The sequence below is a fragment of the Xyrauchen texanus genome, chromosome 50 (assembly GCF_025860055.1).
Source record: "Xyrauchen texanus isolate HMW12.3.18 chromosome 50, RBS_HiC_50CHRs, whole genome shotgun sequence".
Lineage (NCBI taxonomy): Eukaryota > Metazoa > Chordata > Actinopteri > Cypriniformes > Catostomidae > Xyrauchen > Xyrauchen texanus.
The window spans coordinates 416853-436375 of record NC_068325.1 but is presented as its reverse complement, the minus strand read 5'-3'; the positions used below and the strand labels follow the sequence as shown (position 1 = coordinate 436375).

General features: G+C 36.8%; 1 protein-coding gene and 1 pseudogene across 1 annotated transcript in view; both read left to right on the top strand.

Moving 5' to 3' along the window:
- LOC127640957 (intestinal-type alkaline phosphatase-like) overlaps positions 1 to 2565 on the top strand; it is a 29449-nt pseudogene extending 26884 nt beyond the window's left edge.
- A 13641-nt stretch (positions 2566 to 16206) lies between these two features.
- The window catches only part of ppp1r2 (protein phosphatase 1, regulatory (inhibitor) subunit 2), a 40282-nt gene continuing 36965 nt past the window's right edge, over positions 16207 to 19523 (top strand). The window contains exon 1 of the mRNA XM_052124561.1: positions 16207 to 16563. Within this exon, the coding sequence (XP_051980521.1) occupies positions 16439 to 16563 (125 nt within the window). The 5' untranslated portion in view covers positions 16207 to 16438. The remainder of the gene's footprint in view (positions 16564 to 19523) is intronic.

Here is a 19523-nt window from a genome sequence, read left to right as displayed (position 1 = left end):
AACAGTTTGAAGACCTACCTAACTTGTTTTTTTGTTTTTGTTTTTTTGTTTTCTTCTCTAAAATCTTTGAAATATCATTACAATCACATACAATTTAAAGAACCCACACCATTACAGATTGACCAAAATCCACTAGAAGGTTGACCAAGGCCAAGAGAAGATTTGTATTTCTGGAGATGTGATACTAAATGTTTCAACATCGACAAAAACATAGTTGTGGCAGCGGGGGCGTGGTCAAGCGCCCGTCCGAGAGAGAAAAGCGGTAAGGGCGCTCACACCTGGGCTAAATTATGTCTAACACCTGTCTCTAATTGCAGTAGAGTGAGGAGAGCGGTTTAAAAAGCCAGCAGCCACAGAGGAGGAGGAGACGGAACAACAAACTCAGCGTTTGAAGTCCCTGCTGTGTTCTACATGATTGCAAATACTGTCATTAAAAAAAAAGAGAATTAAAATCTTACCGTGCCCCGAAGACCTGTTTCCTGTCCTCCATCATTTAAAGAGTGCTACAATAGTTTAAAGATTTAATAACATTTTTCAAGGTTTCAGGAAGTGAGAAGTTGCCCTCATTTAGTAATGGAACATAAGGAATATATGGCTTAATAATGACTAATTTCTTGTGTCTTTTAGGCACTTCCTATTCAAAAGGTTTGGATGGTAAGCAATTTACTAATGCACTTTATGGCAATGGTCCAGGATACCAGATTGTGAATGGAGCTCGCCCTGACGTGAATGAGACCGTCTCAAGTAAGTTTTATGAGTTTAACTGTAATCCCCTTGGGTGCAAATAGCATTTTTAAAGGCATGGCACAAGCTGTGTGTTTTGAAAATACAGACACCCCATCTTGTGGACATGTAGGATACAGCAAGATTATGAAACAAACCTTTCTCTCACATTGCGATCTATTTATTAAGGAAATAATTCTGCTCTAAATAGGACTCAAGTGTGAGCATTCTGTCATCCAGACCAGTCTGACTTTCTTCCATGGAACACAAAAAAAAGATGTTTCGTAGTATGTTCATACTGTTGTTTTCCATACAATGAAGGCGAACATGACTATGGCTGTCAAGCTCCAAAGTAACAAAAAAAGTACCATAAAAGTATAAAATTGGTCCATATAACTTGTGCACTATATTTGTGCTGATCCTCTGCAGTCATACAGTAGCACTGTGTGAGAAATTTAAATCATTATTTCTCTGAAAATCTTCCTTGCTACTGCAGTTCTCAAATATCATTTGAGACTACTTTTTTGCTGCTATTTGTTTATTCTTGGAGCTTGACAGCCTCAGTCCCCATTTACTTTGATTGTTTGGAAAATAACAGTGTGAACATTCTTCAAAAATTCTCTTTATGTGTTCTGTGTAAATAAACAAGAATAAAATCCTTCAGAGAGCTGCTGCTTACAAACAGTATTGGAGTATTGCAACGTTTAGGTCACACGACCTTAATCTTAATGTAATATGTATAATTTAAAAATATTTTCTCCTATCCTTGCTCTGTGATGCTTTCAAGACTTTGCTCTGTTTGATTGAGCATCTTGACAGCAACATTGGCTGAACCAGTGGTGTGTGTTTGGGGAAGCACAATCTGTTTGTCTGACCAAACCTGAAAACAATAATTATTAATATAGTCAGAAGTGGAAATGATCTAAGTCATAGCATATGTGAAGAGAACATGACCTGTGACAGAAAAGATCCTGTGGATGCTGTGGATTTGGTGTCAAATTTCAACTGCTTTTAGTTCTGATTGCAGTTACACAATTAGGATGTTCTTAAGATATAGCACACCTAGCATTGAAAGTGGATCAAATCTGGCATGTGACCTCAGAATGTCCCTTTGCCCATGTTTATCAAGTTTTGTTAAGTCTAAATATCACACAAGATACAGGTCAATTATTCATTATGGGCCACACCCAAAAATGTATTGGCTCATATCTTCTGAACAATAAAAATAACAAACATCCTACAATGAGTTCGAAAAAGTATTTAAAAAAAGTTGTAGATTGTTTTTTGTTTTTTGCTGAAATGTAAATATATAATCAAATCATGTAGGAGCAGTGAAGGATTCAGAGGAAACTGATTTGTATTCTAGCCCTTATGGTTCTGAAGTTATTAACAATAGATTACATTAGCTTATTATAGCACAATCTTGTGCCCGCTTCTCACTAAATTTGGTATTCAGTCTAATTTTGGCAACCTTTAAGTGGATGGATGCCATATTTCATAATGATCGGCCATTCACAATGCATGGTAATATTTGCTATTTCAACTCATTTATCATTGTTCTTCCTCCTAGGTGATGATGAATATCTTCAGCAGGCTGCTGTACCTCTCGAATCAGAAACTCATGGTTCTGAAGATGTTGCCATTTTTGCCAAAGGTCAAATGTCCCACCTCTTCCACGGAGTCCAGGAGCAAAGTTACATAGCTCATGCTATGGCTTATGCAGCCTGTATTGAGCCTTACACTGACTGCCTATTGGAGCTACAATCCTTTGCAGTTTCCACTAAGTTCTGTCTCCTGGTTCTGGTGTTGGGCTTGGTGTCTTCTCTCATGGCTCTGACATAATGCCACTAAAAGGGATGAAGAGTGTTTCTACTAACGTATTGCAATGCTCAGCAATACATCAGCTACATCTGAAGCTCTCACACTGCATAAAAAAACTTTTTTAAATCAGTTCATTATTTTCAGTAAAAATATCTAAACATCCTTAAAATCCTCTGTGATGAAATTATATCAGTTTTGATTATTAAAGGAGTTTAGACATGCAGGGGTGGTCCTACACTTTCAAAGGTGGTGGAGAAAAATGTATTAAGCTATTTATTAAATATCATGTCCAATGATAACTGTATGGTGAAGTGTGCATGATATCAAGATATTACGTCCACTGTAAATTGCTGGTGTTTTCTTTAGGTGAATAGGCGGCTTGAAAAATATTAAGTCTGCACTACTGTTGGAATTGATAGGATATTTTGATGAGCAAATTCCATAAGTGTGTTGTGAAATGTGATTTATTAACCAGAAATTGAACTGAAACCAATGGAATATTCATTTGGAGCATGACAGCAGATCAATTCTGACATTTCGAAACAATAAGGAACAGGATTAATAATAACAAAACAATCTCAAAATCTCTTTCATTGCATCGGTACTCTAGATTCCTCACTTTCATGTTTATGGCTGTATTCATATTTATGCATTGTATGGAAACTTATGGGGTACTGTTTATGGGGCGAGTAAATCTGAAAGGGGTCTGCTACAGTATCACAATAACACGGTTTTCCAATATTGTGGTAGACTTGTCTTGTTTGCCCAAGGCCTTTGATTTAATTGATTATTCTATGCAGATAGCACTCGTTTTACAGATGTAAGGGATTCTGCACAGTCTTGCAGACACCATCAATCTGAGATGACCTCACCACAATCTGTGTGATCTGTACAAATCTTCTGTAGTGAATCTGTGGGATCTGTTGAGTCAGTCTTTCTTAGCTGGTTTCAAGATCATCTCAATCAAGCTAAAGTTAAACCTGAAGCTTCTGAGCACTTCATGTTGCTATTCATAGGCATATTTGTATATTGCATTGTAATCCAGTTGCTACTATGATGTTACATTGGCACATAAAGGATTAGTTAACCCAAAAATGTAAATTCTCTCATGGGCCACATTCCAGATGTGAATGACTTTCCTTCTTCAGCAGAACCGAAGTGAAGATGTTTATAAGCACATTTCAGCTCTGTTTGTCTGTACAATGCATGTGAATGGGTGCCATCAGGCTGCTGGCTGTTTGAAGGTATAAAAGGCATATTTAGGCAGCATAAAAGTAATTCACACAACTCCAGTTGATCAACTAATGTCTTCTGAAGTAAATCGATAGGTTTGTGTAAGAAATAAATTGATAATTAAAAAGTTTATAACTAGGCAGCGCTGTTTGAAATTACCTAACTCTCACGTGACATTCGTTCCTCTGTTGTAAACAAAGCACACGCTTCTGAATTAATGTGTGAACGTGCCATTGTGCTTGCGTCACGTGGCAGCTCTGTGATATGTCCACTGCGAGCAGGAAACGTTTTTTTATAAGTTAGGAAAGTTTTCATTAGCTATTTATTTTTTGCACAAACCAATACACACACGTAACATATTGAAGAAAATCTTTATATAATGAAAATCTTTTATATGATAAAAATCAAGCAAGGAACATACTTTACATTTCTAAAAATGTACTTTTTTTTTTTTTTTTTTAAAAACCATCTCAGTTCCCCATCTTAGAATTCACTGCAAACCCCAAAAGCTTCTCTGGACACATTGGGAAACTTCTTCACTGCCACTGTAAGAGACAAAAATCACAGCTATATTTTAAAGGGATGGTTCACCCAAAAATGAAAATTCTGTCATTAATTACACGTCCTCATGTTGTTCCAAACCCAAAAAACTTTTTTCATTTTCAAAACACAAATTAAGATATTTCAATGAAATTTGAGAGATTTCTGTCCCTCCATTGACAGTCCACGCCAATTTAACGCTTCAAAAAGTTAATTCATAAAAAATAAATCTTAATTTGTGTTTTTGAAGATGAACTAAAGTCTTACAGGTTTGGAACAACATGAGGGTGAGTAAATTATAAAATTGTTTTCATTTTTTGTTTGAACTAACCCTTTAACTGAATTTTTCTAGTGAAATTTCCTTTCACCAACTCTGTATCCAAAATCAAATACTTCTCTACTATGCAGTATTCGAAAAACAGTATGCCAACATGGTAGTATGTCCGAATTCATAGTTTTTGAAAAAAAAAAATCAAAATTTAATTCATATAGAACATACTTTTTTAATGGTTGTGAAGTAAATTAAAATACAAATGTAGTACCTACTCAAACAGTATGTGATTTCAGACGCACAGCAACTCTTGACTTACCATATATTGCTGCCATGGTGTCCTTGTCAAGGGCATTCCTTCTCTCTGCACCACAGTCAGTTTTACTCATTCCTCCTACAAAAGACAATACACGATACATGAACATTTGAATAGGGTACAGAGGGCATGCACCATTGTCTTCAAACTAGTTTTAAATTTCCAAATATTTTTGTTCACCTTAACTGTGGAACTGAAGAAAAATAACTATAGGCATGCTGGATTTGAAAGATATTTGTATGGGTATGTTTTGGACAGTAAAGAAAATAATGAAGGAGAGGTAGAATTAGCTTTTTTAAACTACTAGAATATGACCTGGCCTTTGAAACTGTTTACCTTCCAAATCTTCAGTGGGAAGGAGGCCATAAAAAGAACATGTACCATTGAAGTGGCTGTTTGTGTGTGCAGGGCAGAAGTTCACTGATACTTTAGAATTGTTATACCTGTGCCATGTGCTAACTCCACCTGTGGTTTTGATCACATAAAAAGAGATTTACAGTATACATTATTTTGAAATAAATTATTTAAATCTCATTTAAGTTTTTATTCAGCCATTTCACCCATCACAGAAATGCATAACAAATCTGTATGTACAGACCTAAATCCTCAGCAAAAAGTACTTACATAATTAGCATCACTGCAAAGCTAATAAAAGTAAAAATTACAACAACAAAAAAGTCAACAATGTTATTACAGACAGAGTGTTGCTGGTCAATTATAATGGAAAGGAAGAGCTTACCTACAAACATTTACACACTTTATTAAGAATTAACAAAGCAATGACACTAATGTAACTGCACCATGTATTTTTGCAAGGTGAAAACAAAATACTTACTTTGGCAGAACCAGACAGAGAAGCCTTGGATGGAGCCTTTGGCACCTGTGAAGCAGAATATTGATAGATTAAAAACAATACACATAACACTGAGCATAATAAAATCTGTGTAGAAGTATCAGAATATCAGAACTTTGCACAACTATCTAAACATTACTGCTTGTAAGTCATGTGACTTATATTTTGATGGAGATGTGATGTGAATACACCCATAAAATGCAAGTGACTAGGAGTTTCATGTTCTGAAAAAGACAGAAAAAGCTTAATTGTAACCATAAGACTCCAGTAGTTTAATAAATGTGTTCTGAAGCAAATGTCTTCTTGATTTTGGGTGATAACAGACCAAAACATTTCTCCAAATTATACCTCTACTATAAATCTTGACATCAGCAATCAACTTCATGATCATGATGTGACAGGGCAGAGGGCGGGGCCGGGTAATGATTATACACACCCGGTCCCTTATCAGGCTAATTAAGCCTCCGAGAGGGATAAAGGCCGATTGCGGGCGGTGGTGCGACGATAGAGAGATTGTTTACGGACATGTCCGTCATGTGTGTTTGTCTTTTGTTTTAGTTAGTCATTAAAATATTGTTTATATCGCATATAATTGAACTGCTTTACACATGATTAATTAAATAACTTCCTGGTTCTACCTAGTGCTCTGTGCATGTGTTAAGCACTAGGACTGTATGTCTACAGTGCATCCGGAAAGTATTCACAGCGCTTCACTTTTTCCACATTTTGTTTCGTTACAGCCTTATTACAAAATGGATTAAATTCATTATTTTCCTCAACATTTTACAAACAATACCCCATAATGACAACATGAAAGAAGTTTGCTTGAAATCTTTGCAAATTTATTAAAAATAAAAAACACAATCACATGTGCATAAGTATTCACAGCCTTTGCCATGACACTCAAAATTGAGCTCAGGTGCTTCCTGTTTCCACTGATCATGCGTGAGCTGTTTCTACAACTTGATTGGAGTGCACCTGTGGTAAATTCAGTTGATTGAACATGATTTGGAAAGGCACACACCTGTCTATATAAGGTCCCGCACACACCTGTCTATTAACAGTGCATGTCAGAGCACAAACCAAAACATGAAGTCCAAGGAATTGTTTGCAGACCTCCGGGACAGGATTGTATTGAGGTACAGAAACATTTCTGCAGCATTGAAGATCCCAATGAGCACAGTGGCCTCCATCATCCATAAATGGAAGAAGTTTGGAACCACCAGGACTCTTCCTAGAGGTGGCCGCCCCGCCAAACTGAGCGTTCGTGGGAGAAGGGCCTTAGTCAGGGAGGTGACCAAGAACCCGATGGTCACTCTGACAGAGCTCCAGTGTTTCTCTGTTGTGAGAGGAGACCCTTCCAGAAGAAAAACCATCTCTGAGCACTCCACCAATCAGGCCTGTATGGTAGAGTGGCCAGACGGAAGCCACTCCTCAGTAAAAGGCACATGACAGCCCACCTGGAGTTTGCCAAAAGGCAACTGAAGGACTCTCAGACCATGAGAAATTAAATTCTCTGGTCTGATGAAAAAAAGATTGAACTCTGACCTGAATGGCAAGGGTCATGTCTGGAGGAAACCAGGCACCGCTCATCACCTGGCCAATACCATCCCTACAGTGAAGCATCATGCTGTGGGGATGTTTTTCAGCGGTAGGAACTGGGAGACTAGTCCGGATCGTGGGAAAGATAAATGCTGCAATGTACAGAGACATCCTTGATGAAAACCTGCTCCAGAGCGCTCTGGACCTCAGACTGCGGCGAAGGTTCATCTTCCAACAGGACAACAACCCTAAGCACATAGCCAAGATTACAAAGGAGTGGCTATGGGACAACTCTGTGAATGTCCTTGAGTGGCCCAGCCAGAGCCCAGACTTGAACCCGATTGAACATCTCTGGAGAGATCTGAAAATGGCTGTGCACCGACGCTCCCCATCCAACCTGATGGAGCTTGAGAGGTCCTACAAAGAAGAATGGGAGAAACTGCCCAAAAATAGGTGTGCCAAGCTTGTAGCATCATACACAAAAAGACTTGAGGCTGTAATTGGTGCCAAAGGTGCTTCAACAAAGTATTGAGCAAAGGCTGTGAATACTTATGTACATGTGAATTTGTCGTTTTTTATTTTTAGTAAATTTGCAAAGATTTCAAACAGACTTTTTTCACGTTGTCATTATGGGGTATTGTTTGTAAAATGTTGAGGAAAAATAATGAATTTAATCCATTTTGGAATAAGGCTGTAACATAACAAAATGTGTAAAAATGAAGTGCTGTGAATACTTTCCAGATGCACTGTATATGCATATACTCACCATATCTCCATCAGAAAATATCTTGCTGTTATGCTGAAGAAAAAAAGTCATACAAACTTGAAACAACACAATGGTGAGTAAATGATGAGAATATCTATTTTAGGTGAACTATTCTTTATCTACCACAGTCATGTTCAAATCACTATGATGCTATGAATAATGTTCCTAACTTGTACAAGTATATTTGAATGTTAAAAACATAAAATAAAAACAATAGTTAAAAATGCATAACTTGCATCAAGGAAATCTGCATTTCATTCCAAAGGCTAAAATGAATACAGTAAATGGATATATGTTAGCAATAGTAATGGACAATTGTTGTTACAAAATAAGTTTATCTAATGATGTAAAATGTACATCATGAACATCTGCAACAGATTCCACAAGCTATTGTTAACTGCACCAAAAACAACAACAACAACAATAATAATGATAATGACAAACAAATTAATGAATTAGATTTAAATCTTACTTCAGGGACATCAGCATTTGATTTCATGGGCTGAAATAAATAGGCAGAAATATTACTACTGAGCAACCAAAAAACTCTAAAGGTCTTAAGTTTAAAAAGGCAAGGAAATGTGAAACATTGTCATTAGTAACTGTGCTTTATATTATGTAAACACTTCTAACCTCCCTAAGTGCTCTGTAGCCAGAAGGAGAGATGGATATTTCTGTGAAATAAAAATTAAATGTGAATATATTTTGAAAAAATAAAAAAACAAACAAAACAAAACAAAAAACAGTTGAAAGACCAAACTGTGGTTAGTGTAAGCACACACACATGCATATTTTATATATATATTTATATAACAATAATTATTATTATTATTTATTTTAATTAGTACAGTACTTACGTTCTGTAATTTTTCAGCCTCTCATTCTCTTTATTTAGATTTGTGTTCTCTTCTATAGGCTGATTTATCACACACTGTAGAATTTTTCTTTCATTATATAACTTTAGATCATTTGGTAGGTCTGTGAGGTGTCAAGTCAAGTCCATTTTATTTGTATAGCGCCTTTCACAACACACATTGTTTCAAAGCAGCTTTACAGACAATCCGGCATTAACAGAAGGTAAAACTGTAATGTCTATACTGTTGATGAGTCATCATTGTGTAATTAGATAAAATATGATTGTTTATTTGTGTTTAAAAATAAGTAATTAAATAATAAATGTATTAATAACCCCAGTGAGAAAGATGAAAGCGACTGTGGCAAGGAACACAAAACTCCTTAAGATGTAGATTAATGGAAAAAAATAACCGTGGGAGAAACCAGACTCACTGTTCGCCAGTTCCTCACGAATATATTATATCAAGAATATAATGTAAATTTTACTTATATATAGTTCAAGTCATGGTTTAAAATTATTCAACTAAGTAAGTGTTAAGGGTCAGTGTTTAAACATCGGTTTTGTATGAACTGTAAGATTAATGACTAATGTTTGTGAAGTCCATCCTGGATTAACTGCAGAAGTTCACATAGATGCAATTATCCTTGTTAATAAGGGTTTTGAAGGCAATTGTTAGTCTATGTATTCCATTTCAAGATCGTAGTCCATCAATAGACCGAGGTGATGCAGGCAGAGTTCAGGGATGTGAAACGCAGTTCAACCTGGCCGGTAATTTCGGTGAGGTTCGGTGTGGTCCATCCTATATCCAAGGTTCAGACAATGGCATATAAAGTATCCCATGGTTGGAGTTGGCATCAGTTCATCCTCTGAAGTCCATCATAATAGACTGAAGTGATGTTTGTCTGCATTTAGTCATCATCATTCAGCGACTCGTAGCAGTGGAGTCCAACACGAAGCAGGAATGGTGCTGGATCGGTGCTGGATCCAGCCGGTTCTGGTGACCTCAGGATAGGAGTCCCGAGGTTGAGACAGGGAAACAAATAAAATAATATAAGCATAGATGCCATTCAGTTTATTGCAGTTATAAATCATGATCAATGTTTCTGGTTCCGGCAGACGCAACTAAAACAGCCTAATTGATCGTTGGAGGATAAATTAGGTGTATGTCTGTATAAATAGATGAGTCTTTAGTCTAGACTTAAACTGAGGGAGTGTGTCTGCATCTTGAACAGTGCTAGGGAGACTATTCCATAGTTTAGGAGCCAAATATGAAAACGATCTACCTCCTTTTGTGGATTTTGATATTGTAGGAACTATTAACAGGCCAGAATTTTGTGATCGTAATGAACGTGATGGAATATAGCGTGGTAGAAGGTCACTTAAGTTCTGCGTAGCTAGACCATTCAAAGTTTTGTATGTAGTTATCAGAATTTTTTAATTAATACGGAATTTAACAGGTAGCCAATGTAACAATGATAAAATGGGGCTAATATGATCATATTTCTTGGTTCTCGTCAGCACTCTGGCTGCTGCATTTTGAACCAATTGAGGTTTATTTATTGATATTGCTGGACATCATACCAGTAATACATTATAATAATCTAGTCTTGAGGTCATGAACGCATTAATTAGTTTTTTGGCATCAGCAACAGAGAGCATATGCCTTAATTTAGCAATATTTCTTAGGTGGGAGAATGCTGTTCTACAAACATTGGTAATTTGATTTTCAAAGGACAGATTGGAATCAAATATAACACCTAAGTTCTTCGCTGTTGAAGATGATGTAACAGTGTATCCATCGAGAGTCAAATTATATTGTAGTGGCTTGTTTTTTGGTCCAATAAAAGTACATCAGAATTGAGTAGAAGGAAATTTCGAGAATTGTGAAATCTCATCAGGTTTTGAAGAAATATAAAGTTGTGTATCGTCGGCATAACAGTGGAAACTTATTCCACAATTCCTGATAATATCTCCCAGGGGAAGCATATACATGGAGAAAAGCAGAGGCCCTACATCTGATCCCTGTGGCACTCCATATTTTACTTTTGTTTGGTTTGACAATTCCTCATTTACATAGACAAAGTGGTAGCCGTCTGCTAAATATGACCTAAACCATGCTAATGCAACTCCACAAATGCCAACATAATTCTCCAGCCTATTCAAGAGAATGTCATGATCTATCATGTCGCTTACAACAGGTGTACCTTAAACATACATCATTGACTGTAAACAAGTACAATTATATGTAATTATAATTATGCAATATATATATGTACACACACACAAACACACATACGGTTCTGACCAACACTAACCTTCTTAGCTGCTGGTTCCTCTCTCATCTCTGCGGCCTCCAGGAGATTCATTGAATGTTTACTCTTTCTCTTCAGTGTCTGACTTGGGTAGCTGTTCTTCAATTTCCTTAAGTTTCATTTCTAAAGTTCTTTCCCTTTTTGAGGAGGTAGAATAATGCTAAGAAAAAGTCTAATTGTTGTAGTACGTCACAACTACAAAATGAATATTTTACTGACGTCTTGTTATAAATCTACAAGTGGTATACAGAATAATAGAGGATAATATAAGAGTATTATATTGGGAATAGGATAATAAAAGTAGGCACCTGCTATCTTGATGATGGAGGCCTCATAGGCCGGCCACCCACCCCCCTTTAGGCTCTTTGACGCCACTCCACCAAGTAAACGTCATTTTCCTCCATACCCGGTGTGTATTCATCCTCATACAATTTTCTAATATGTTCAGTGGGCTGAATTGAGAATTTTTCATCCTCCACCCATTTAATTAACGCGAACATAATCGGGTTGTGTCTTCCAGCGAGTGGTCACGGTTGGAATTCGCGCCTCAGGCAACGGTTATTTAAAGAAAATAAAAAATAAAAAGTTAAACGACGTAATCAAGCTGCTTCATTTAATGAACAGAAATTATGATATTTTGCTTTCCTTTGCACTTACATTAAAAAAAAAATGATTTCTTTAAGTATTTTATTTTTTATTTTTTAAATCGAATTATGTCTCTAACATCACAAGACAATGCGCATGCGCATGTGCAGACCGTGCTGCGTGCGCGCATTAACGTACGGATCCTGCAACCATTAAAGTGAATCCCTTAAAGGGTAACTAAACCCCTGCTCAGAGTCTGACTCCACCCACTAGCAATATTTGAAAAATGCTGGAAAAGTGGGCAGACACCAGCGGGGATAGAGGGGACGAAACGAGGGCGGGGCTGAGCGGGGGGGTGTGCACCTGAGACCCGTAGTGACGGATTAATTGACAGCTGCTGTCAGACTCTAAAATGGAGAGTGACTGGAGTGGTAATTTTCTCCAGGAGTATTACTATTATGTTATTATTATTCCTCACACGGTCGCAAGCACGTACATGAATCTGATGAGTTTTATCGAGTTGATGTCAATAGCGTGCGCTCTGTAGGCATATTCATATTTTGCCGCTATGTGAAAAAATCCAGCAAATCCAGTAAATTGTGATTCAAATATATATGATCACTCACCTCAAGACGCCGCTGCGGTGGTGGAGTCCATGCAGGAGGAGCAGTGTTTGGCACTGCGTCAAGCTTTTCAGCTGAGCTGTTTGGAGAAGCCCATTTCCACCTCCATTGCGTTGGAGAAGCAATCCAGCGTAAAATTCAGTTTGCACACTCCTACAGCTCTAGGCGGGAACTTCGCGGTCTTCCAGGCCAAGGACATGCAACCACTGGCCTAATTTCCAAGTCTGCTGGAAAGCTATACAGTCCAGCAGTGCTGTTGCAACCAGCAACACTACACCTCACGTACCATCCTGACCACTGTACTAAATACAGATAATCTACGCTAACTTGAAGATATCCTAACTGGCCGTAATACTATGCTACTAAATAACTATGCTTCTAACAATACTACACTAACAAATATGCTAATTAACTACCTAGACTACACTAAATAATCTAAATAACTATATAAATGCTATGCTAAATAGATGCTAAAATACTCTATCCTGATTGTTTTCAATACTCGCAATTCCAACTCCTGACTCGCTACAGTGGTTTTGACGAAACGAGATGGTTTTTATACTGCCATGGGCGTGGTAGCTCGTACCAAGGGCGTGGTGAGCTTGAACCTGCTTACGTCAGCTGTCACCGGTTACGTCACGAAGTACCGCAAACAGCCAATAGGAAAATTCAACTGCAGTAGCCACCGTTCAACCTGAAGAGGGCAGCACTCAGACGTTTTTACACCATATATTGTAGAATTAAAACACTTTATACACAAATGTCAAAAAAATTACTTGAATCAATGACCAGTACTAATAAAGCCCCATTCTTACAGATCATTAACTAAAAAAAGTTGGTTTAGGGTTTAGTTACCCTTTAATTAATGTCAAAAATTGAAGAGTACATAGCAATTTTGTGCATCATGGTTCCTTTTCAAAATGTCATATCATACAGTACAGTTACTGCCTTGTTATCATTAAATGTCCTACTGTATCCCTGACAGTTAATATCAAAGTTAACTGCACACTACATTAGTAGTTTCTGTTATGAGACAAGCAAATAAATAAATTTGATCTGTCATCTAATTCTTGCTAAACCTTTGGCTCTGTTTTTATTTGTAGCCAACAATTTTTTGATTGTTGTACATAAGATATATTCCTGTTACTCTACGGTAAACTTTTTTAGAATGTAATTTTCTACAATGTGGGGGAATGCACATAAATGTCAGTGGGCACTCTTACATGTGAAGATCATATACATTGCCTAAATTTAGGTCAGACAAATCACAATAGAGGGTTAAATTGGCCATTTTTTTTACAAGTTACTACAAAGCACTACACAACTGTAGCAAATTAATATATGTGGATCATATCAAGTGATAAATATATTGCAACCTTTAAGAAGCCTGTTTGATGAAATTGTGTATCCTGGTCTAAATAACGTGCCTTCATAAAGTTTAAAATATGTGTGTGTGTTGTCTTTATCCAGAGAACCTCCACATAGCATAGGAATTTGACATGTCAGGCTCCCAAATTGTGGTTTGTATTCTGTTGCAGAGGATTCAAAAATGTAATGTCCAAATAATTAATCATCTGAGACTGTAAAGCAAAAGGATACAAAACAAAGAATGCATGAAACACATTACTATTAACATTTTATTTCATATGACCCCTTTTTGTAAAATGTAACTGTCTTCCAGATGTGCAACACTTGGTGTTATGAAACTGCTACAGCAACAAAAACAAACAAACAAATGCAATTTGTCTTGAGTTATTATGTGAAAGGTGGTAAAATTACGGGCCTGGGACATTGCAGTCTCATTGCCAGCAAGTCATACAATTGTACATAAAAATACGAATATATTACATAACTGGAACGTTCTTGGTTATCTTGCAACATTAAGAGAGCGTAATTGCGACGTTGTGAATTGGTCATTTAATGGTAATGAATTTACGGGCTTGCTACGTTGTAGTTACGTTACCAGTTAATAAGTCATGAAATTACCAAAAAGTACGGACAAATTACGTAACTGGTACGTCGTGTGTTAGCTGGACAAATTACGTAACTGGTACGTCGTGTGTTAGCTGGGATGCTACATGCTACTAGCATACCTTAAGTGATCAGTTGAGGTTGGTAAATCATGGTGGTGAGAAAGAACCTTTTATTTAATGAAAAACAACCCTAATTTTTACAGTGAAAATACAGACGTCAACTGTGCTAAAAACACCAGCTTCTAATGTGCACATGTTCTGCACTGTGAACGAGCATCTCTCAAAGTGCTATTGAAATCGCAACGGACATCACAATTTTAACAAATAAATTACTTAAAGTCACTCAGTATTTTTTGTTATTGTTGTGCTAGTAGTCACCTTGGACTTACACTGATACCTTGTGGCATAGATGCAGCATCATTCAAACATAGATTTCAGTTACCGATGCCATTTTAGAAATCAGTGGCGTGAAGTGCAAAAGTGGGTAACCCTTCAAGATAAAGGTGCAGACTCCTGACGGCCACCCCCCAAAATAATAAAGGTCCAAATAATACATTTGATTGGTCAGATTTGCTGTCACTCTTCTAATACAAATTAATCACAGAACCATTTAAAATATCACGCAGTAAGGAAGAGCACGTTAATAAGTGTTTGAATTGGCTGCTACGGACCGTTTACACTCTGTCAAACAGATGAAATGATGCAAAAACTTTTGAGGTAGTCTACAGTAGTTTTAAGTTGTTTTGAATTTTAACATTACTGTATTTTTATGTATTTATTTATTTATTAAATGCACATAAAAAACATGAAGGAAGGGCAAAGAATGTTTCATAATTTAATTATTAATTATAATTTTTCTGTTTTCATTTACATTACCCATTCTCTGAAGGAGCTGACTGGACACCACTGGTAGAAATTCCCTATTCACATTCAGAAAGTGTCCAACAGCAGAGCGGCTACTGAGATTAAGCTAGTAGTATTCAGCAGGTCATGTGATTCTAACATGGCTGCCCCCATGAGGAAACCCTCTCCATGTAGAATAAAACAGCTTTTATGTGACTGGAGTCTTTATCTCACGTGAGTGCTCATGATTTTACGCATATTTCAAAATTACTATTAATTCGAGTGGTTTAGTCCTAAAGAAGTAAACTTATAATTAGAAAAAAAAAAAAAAAACCTGAGTGCACCTTTAAATTTCGGGTTGATTCTAACAGAAATCCATGTTATATGCCTCCAGAAGACTTGGAATATGATGCATGAATCATATGGACTACTTTCATTATACTTTTTGGTCCTTTTTTAAGCTTCAAAATGTGGCACTATCCACTGCCATTGTATTGAAACGACATTCCAAACATGAATAATACAAAATAAAGTAATAAAATATATCCATTGAATGCTTTGTCACTTTAGATAAAAGTGTCTGCCAAATGCGTAATTGTAAATTTATCATATAACAAGAAGTCATAGGCGTTTGGAACGACATAAGGGTGAGTCAATTATGAATTTACTAAATGCTTTTGTGAAATTTTTATTTTATTTTTTACTTTCACTACATTTCAAGTACATTGTTTGCATGATGGTATCTTTATTGCATTCATACAAATCCATCAAACTGATCATATAAAGTTTACGTTGGTAGGCCTACACAAATATAAATATGCCGCCTGTGCGTGACCTCTTTGCCACAACAAACATGGCGCCACTCACGCGACACATCGGCGTACCGTTGATATAGCAACATTGCAGTTCTCGCGATAACCCAGACTGCGATACTGACTGCGGCGCCCTATTTCCTTTCCTCGCTGGAAATGGACAAGTGCGAGAGCTGTGAGATAAATCAAGTGTTCAACGTTCACTAACTTTAGTCACAAACACCGTTTAACTTTAATCAAAGGCGGGAAATACACCAGCGCATAAATAATTAGATCAAGGTGTTGTTTTTAGCCCGCCTGTGTGTGTTTAAGCCGTTTGTTTGAGGCGTAAACAGTGTAAAAGAGTAGTTGAGGGTGGGTTTGACGGTTATGGCAGCACCGCGACCCATTAAAGGCATCCTGAAGAACAAAACCAACACCAAAGCCCCACCAGAAGAACCAGTCCAGGACACTTCAGAACAAGGAGCCCATACAAACCCTGAAGACGACCTACAGTGAGTAAACAGCCCGAAAAAAAAACCAACAGTGGGACAGGGCGGCTATGCAGTTGCAGTGAACATGAGACCTGTCAATCAAACTCCGCTCTGGGATCATAGTGACAGTGACCAAAACTAGCGTCCTGTAGGTTCCGTTTTATGTTTTTTGTCAAGTTTACTGGGTTGATTAGTAGCTTAGGCTGCTAAACTTGTTCGCCACTGGCCTGTAATATCAAAACAACAAGCCATTTTAACCATGTTAACAACTGAGTGTTAACTAAGTTATTTAGAGACAGGTGTCTGGAATGGATGTAATATTTATTCCTTTCCAGGGTTCTCACGCGTCCTGGAAAATAATTGTGCGTATTTTCCCTTTGCCGAGAACGAACACCACTTGCCCCGAAATCAGTCTTATGCAGCTAAAACCGCTACGTTTAGGGACACAGAGATTTTGACTCGTGGTCTATTATATATTGGGAACGCATGCAAGCCCCACTGCTATTGAACGCACCTCAGATCGTGTTCATGGCGCATGCAGCAGATATTAAGTTTACATGGACACCCGAAAGCGCCCTTTTGCCAGAAAGTGGCTTTCCCGTTTGCATACACTATATATAATATAGCTAAAAGTTCACGTTGTCGACTTCGGCTTTCTGTGTCATTTATTCACATGTCTGTGTATCCTTTTCTCTCGCTCTGAACAGTGTGTTTCGAATCGTTGTTAGTGCAAATATTTCTAGTTTGTATGGTTGTATACAGTGGCGCCTGCAGCTGTACTGGAGTTCACCTGCTGACCTGAGAAACATTTTCTCTGAGAATTTATTTGAGCAATACTGATTTGTTTACCGTATTTCGTTTTGCGGTTTAATATTATTTCAGTATCATCATATTGATTTGAGTCGCATTTTTAAAGTAAATTGGCCAAACTGAGGCCTAGTCCAAAATTGCGGTCCGGACTTTGGTAACGTAAGCGAGTGCAGGCCGATGGACCATGAGGGTGCATGAGTTGTTATAGCCTGTTTTTTGGGGCATACTTCAATCAGATTACGCACGTTTGCAAATTGTTTTTCATATACATTTATTTTTTACAAGTTATTATTTGAATAATCATGACATTGATAGATAAGGAATACACTTTAACTCTTGGATATTTTCTTTCATTAAATAATCCCAAGCAACACACTGACAATAAAAGATTAGACAATTTCATTAATAACCTCTGAAAAACAAAGTGTGCATACAACAACTAAAACAAAACCCCAACTTTTTACATTTTTAGATGGTCAGCAATTGAATACAGTACTGATGCTTTAACCTATTTATTGTATTTTTAGTTATTATTTATTTTGTCAGTGTTCATTTCTAGAATTTGTTGAAAATATATAATAATAATTTCAAATATTCTTTGATAAAAAATATTTGTGTAAGAAAGCAGCCTTCTGAGTGCCTTTGCATAGTCATATCGGTGCAAAATCGGTGAAAAATCCACATAGAAAAGGTCTGTTTTCAATCCAGCTCAAAAATGAACTATATTCTAAAATCAGTCTCAAATATACCATATTGGTTGAGCTCTAATCAAGATATGAACTTATGTGAATATTAAACTACAAAGGGCTGTGATGTGATTTAATCAAACAGTCTGTCCATGATGCTCATGTCTACCGGTGTTCTGAGCACATGTGAGGCGGTTCTGTACCGCTCCTTGAATTTCATCTTGTGCACAGAGTAACAGACGTGTTGCATTAGTTTTGGTTTGGTAACGTGCGCTGATATATTTACAGCGCTTCAAATTCACTTTCATTGTTCACTACTAGTTCCTATAGGAATCTTAAACAACCCTATGACACCAGGTTTTTGTTGACAGAAGAGGGGATGAGATCATCTTGAGGGTTTATCCAGATCTTATAGCAAAATATATATATATATATATATTATTCAGATAATTAAAATGCATTACATTCTTGTAGCAGAAGGGTTAATCATTGATAAGAGAATACAAAAAGTGTCTTTAGAATACAATGTATTCTTTACTACCATATTATTGATCATAAGTCAATCGTTGGCATACAGTTCACAGAAATCCATTTCACAAGTGAATTTGTCAATCAGTTGGAGATTTATTATGAGGGCTTGTTTAAGGACCCGTCAATTTACACTTGCATCAGACATGTTTGTGTAGTGTCTCTGGTGCGTTGCGTCATAAACATAAAATGTTTAGGTCACTGTGTCAAGTTAAATATAGTTTAATACTTAGAACACATCTTGAGATCCCTTATTCGGATTTGCGCTCCAAGTGTTTTGAACGCAAGAATATAAAGCATGTTTGTGTTGCTCTGTCTGCTGGATGGTTGTTTTCTTCACTGTATAAACTGCGCATTGCCACACAGCTGAAGTTTCACTTACTGCCCTCTGGAGTAAACAGGTGGTTCTACAAGCTTGCATTTCTCAGGAATCTTCTTTATTACGTTGCGATTAATTGCGTAACATTTTTTTTAACGCGTTATTTTTAATAAAATTAATCTCACTAAATTAAAACATTAAATCGACAGCCGTAATAATTATTACATTATTTTAAAATAATTTAAAATAAATAAACTGGTGTGTTCAATGGCACATTATCATATTTGCATATTTCTGGTATCGAGAACCATGAAAATTCACTGGTATTGGTCCCGTCTACTGACATTTTGGTAACGTGACAACACTATTCTGTATTAATTGGTCATAAAATGTGATTTCATCTTCATCATTGTCACAAGTACAGATAAACAACAATGTGCTTAAGCTAACAACACACAAACAATTATAATATTTAATGTCTTTATTGAACACATCCCATTAAATATTCATAGTGCTGTGGAAAAATAAGTGAACCCTTGAATTTAAAAACTGGTTTATCCTCCTTTGGCAGCAATAAACTCAACCAAGCATTATCGGTAGCTGTGGATTAGACCTGCACAATGTTCAGAAGGAATTTT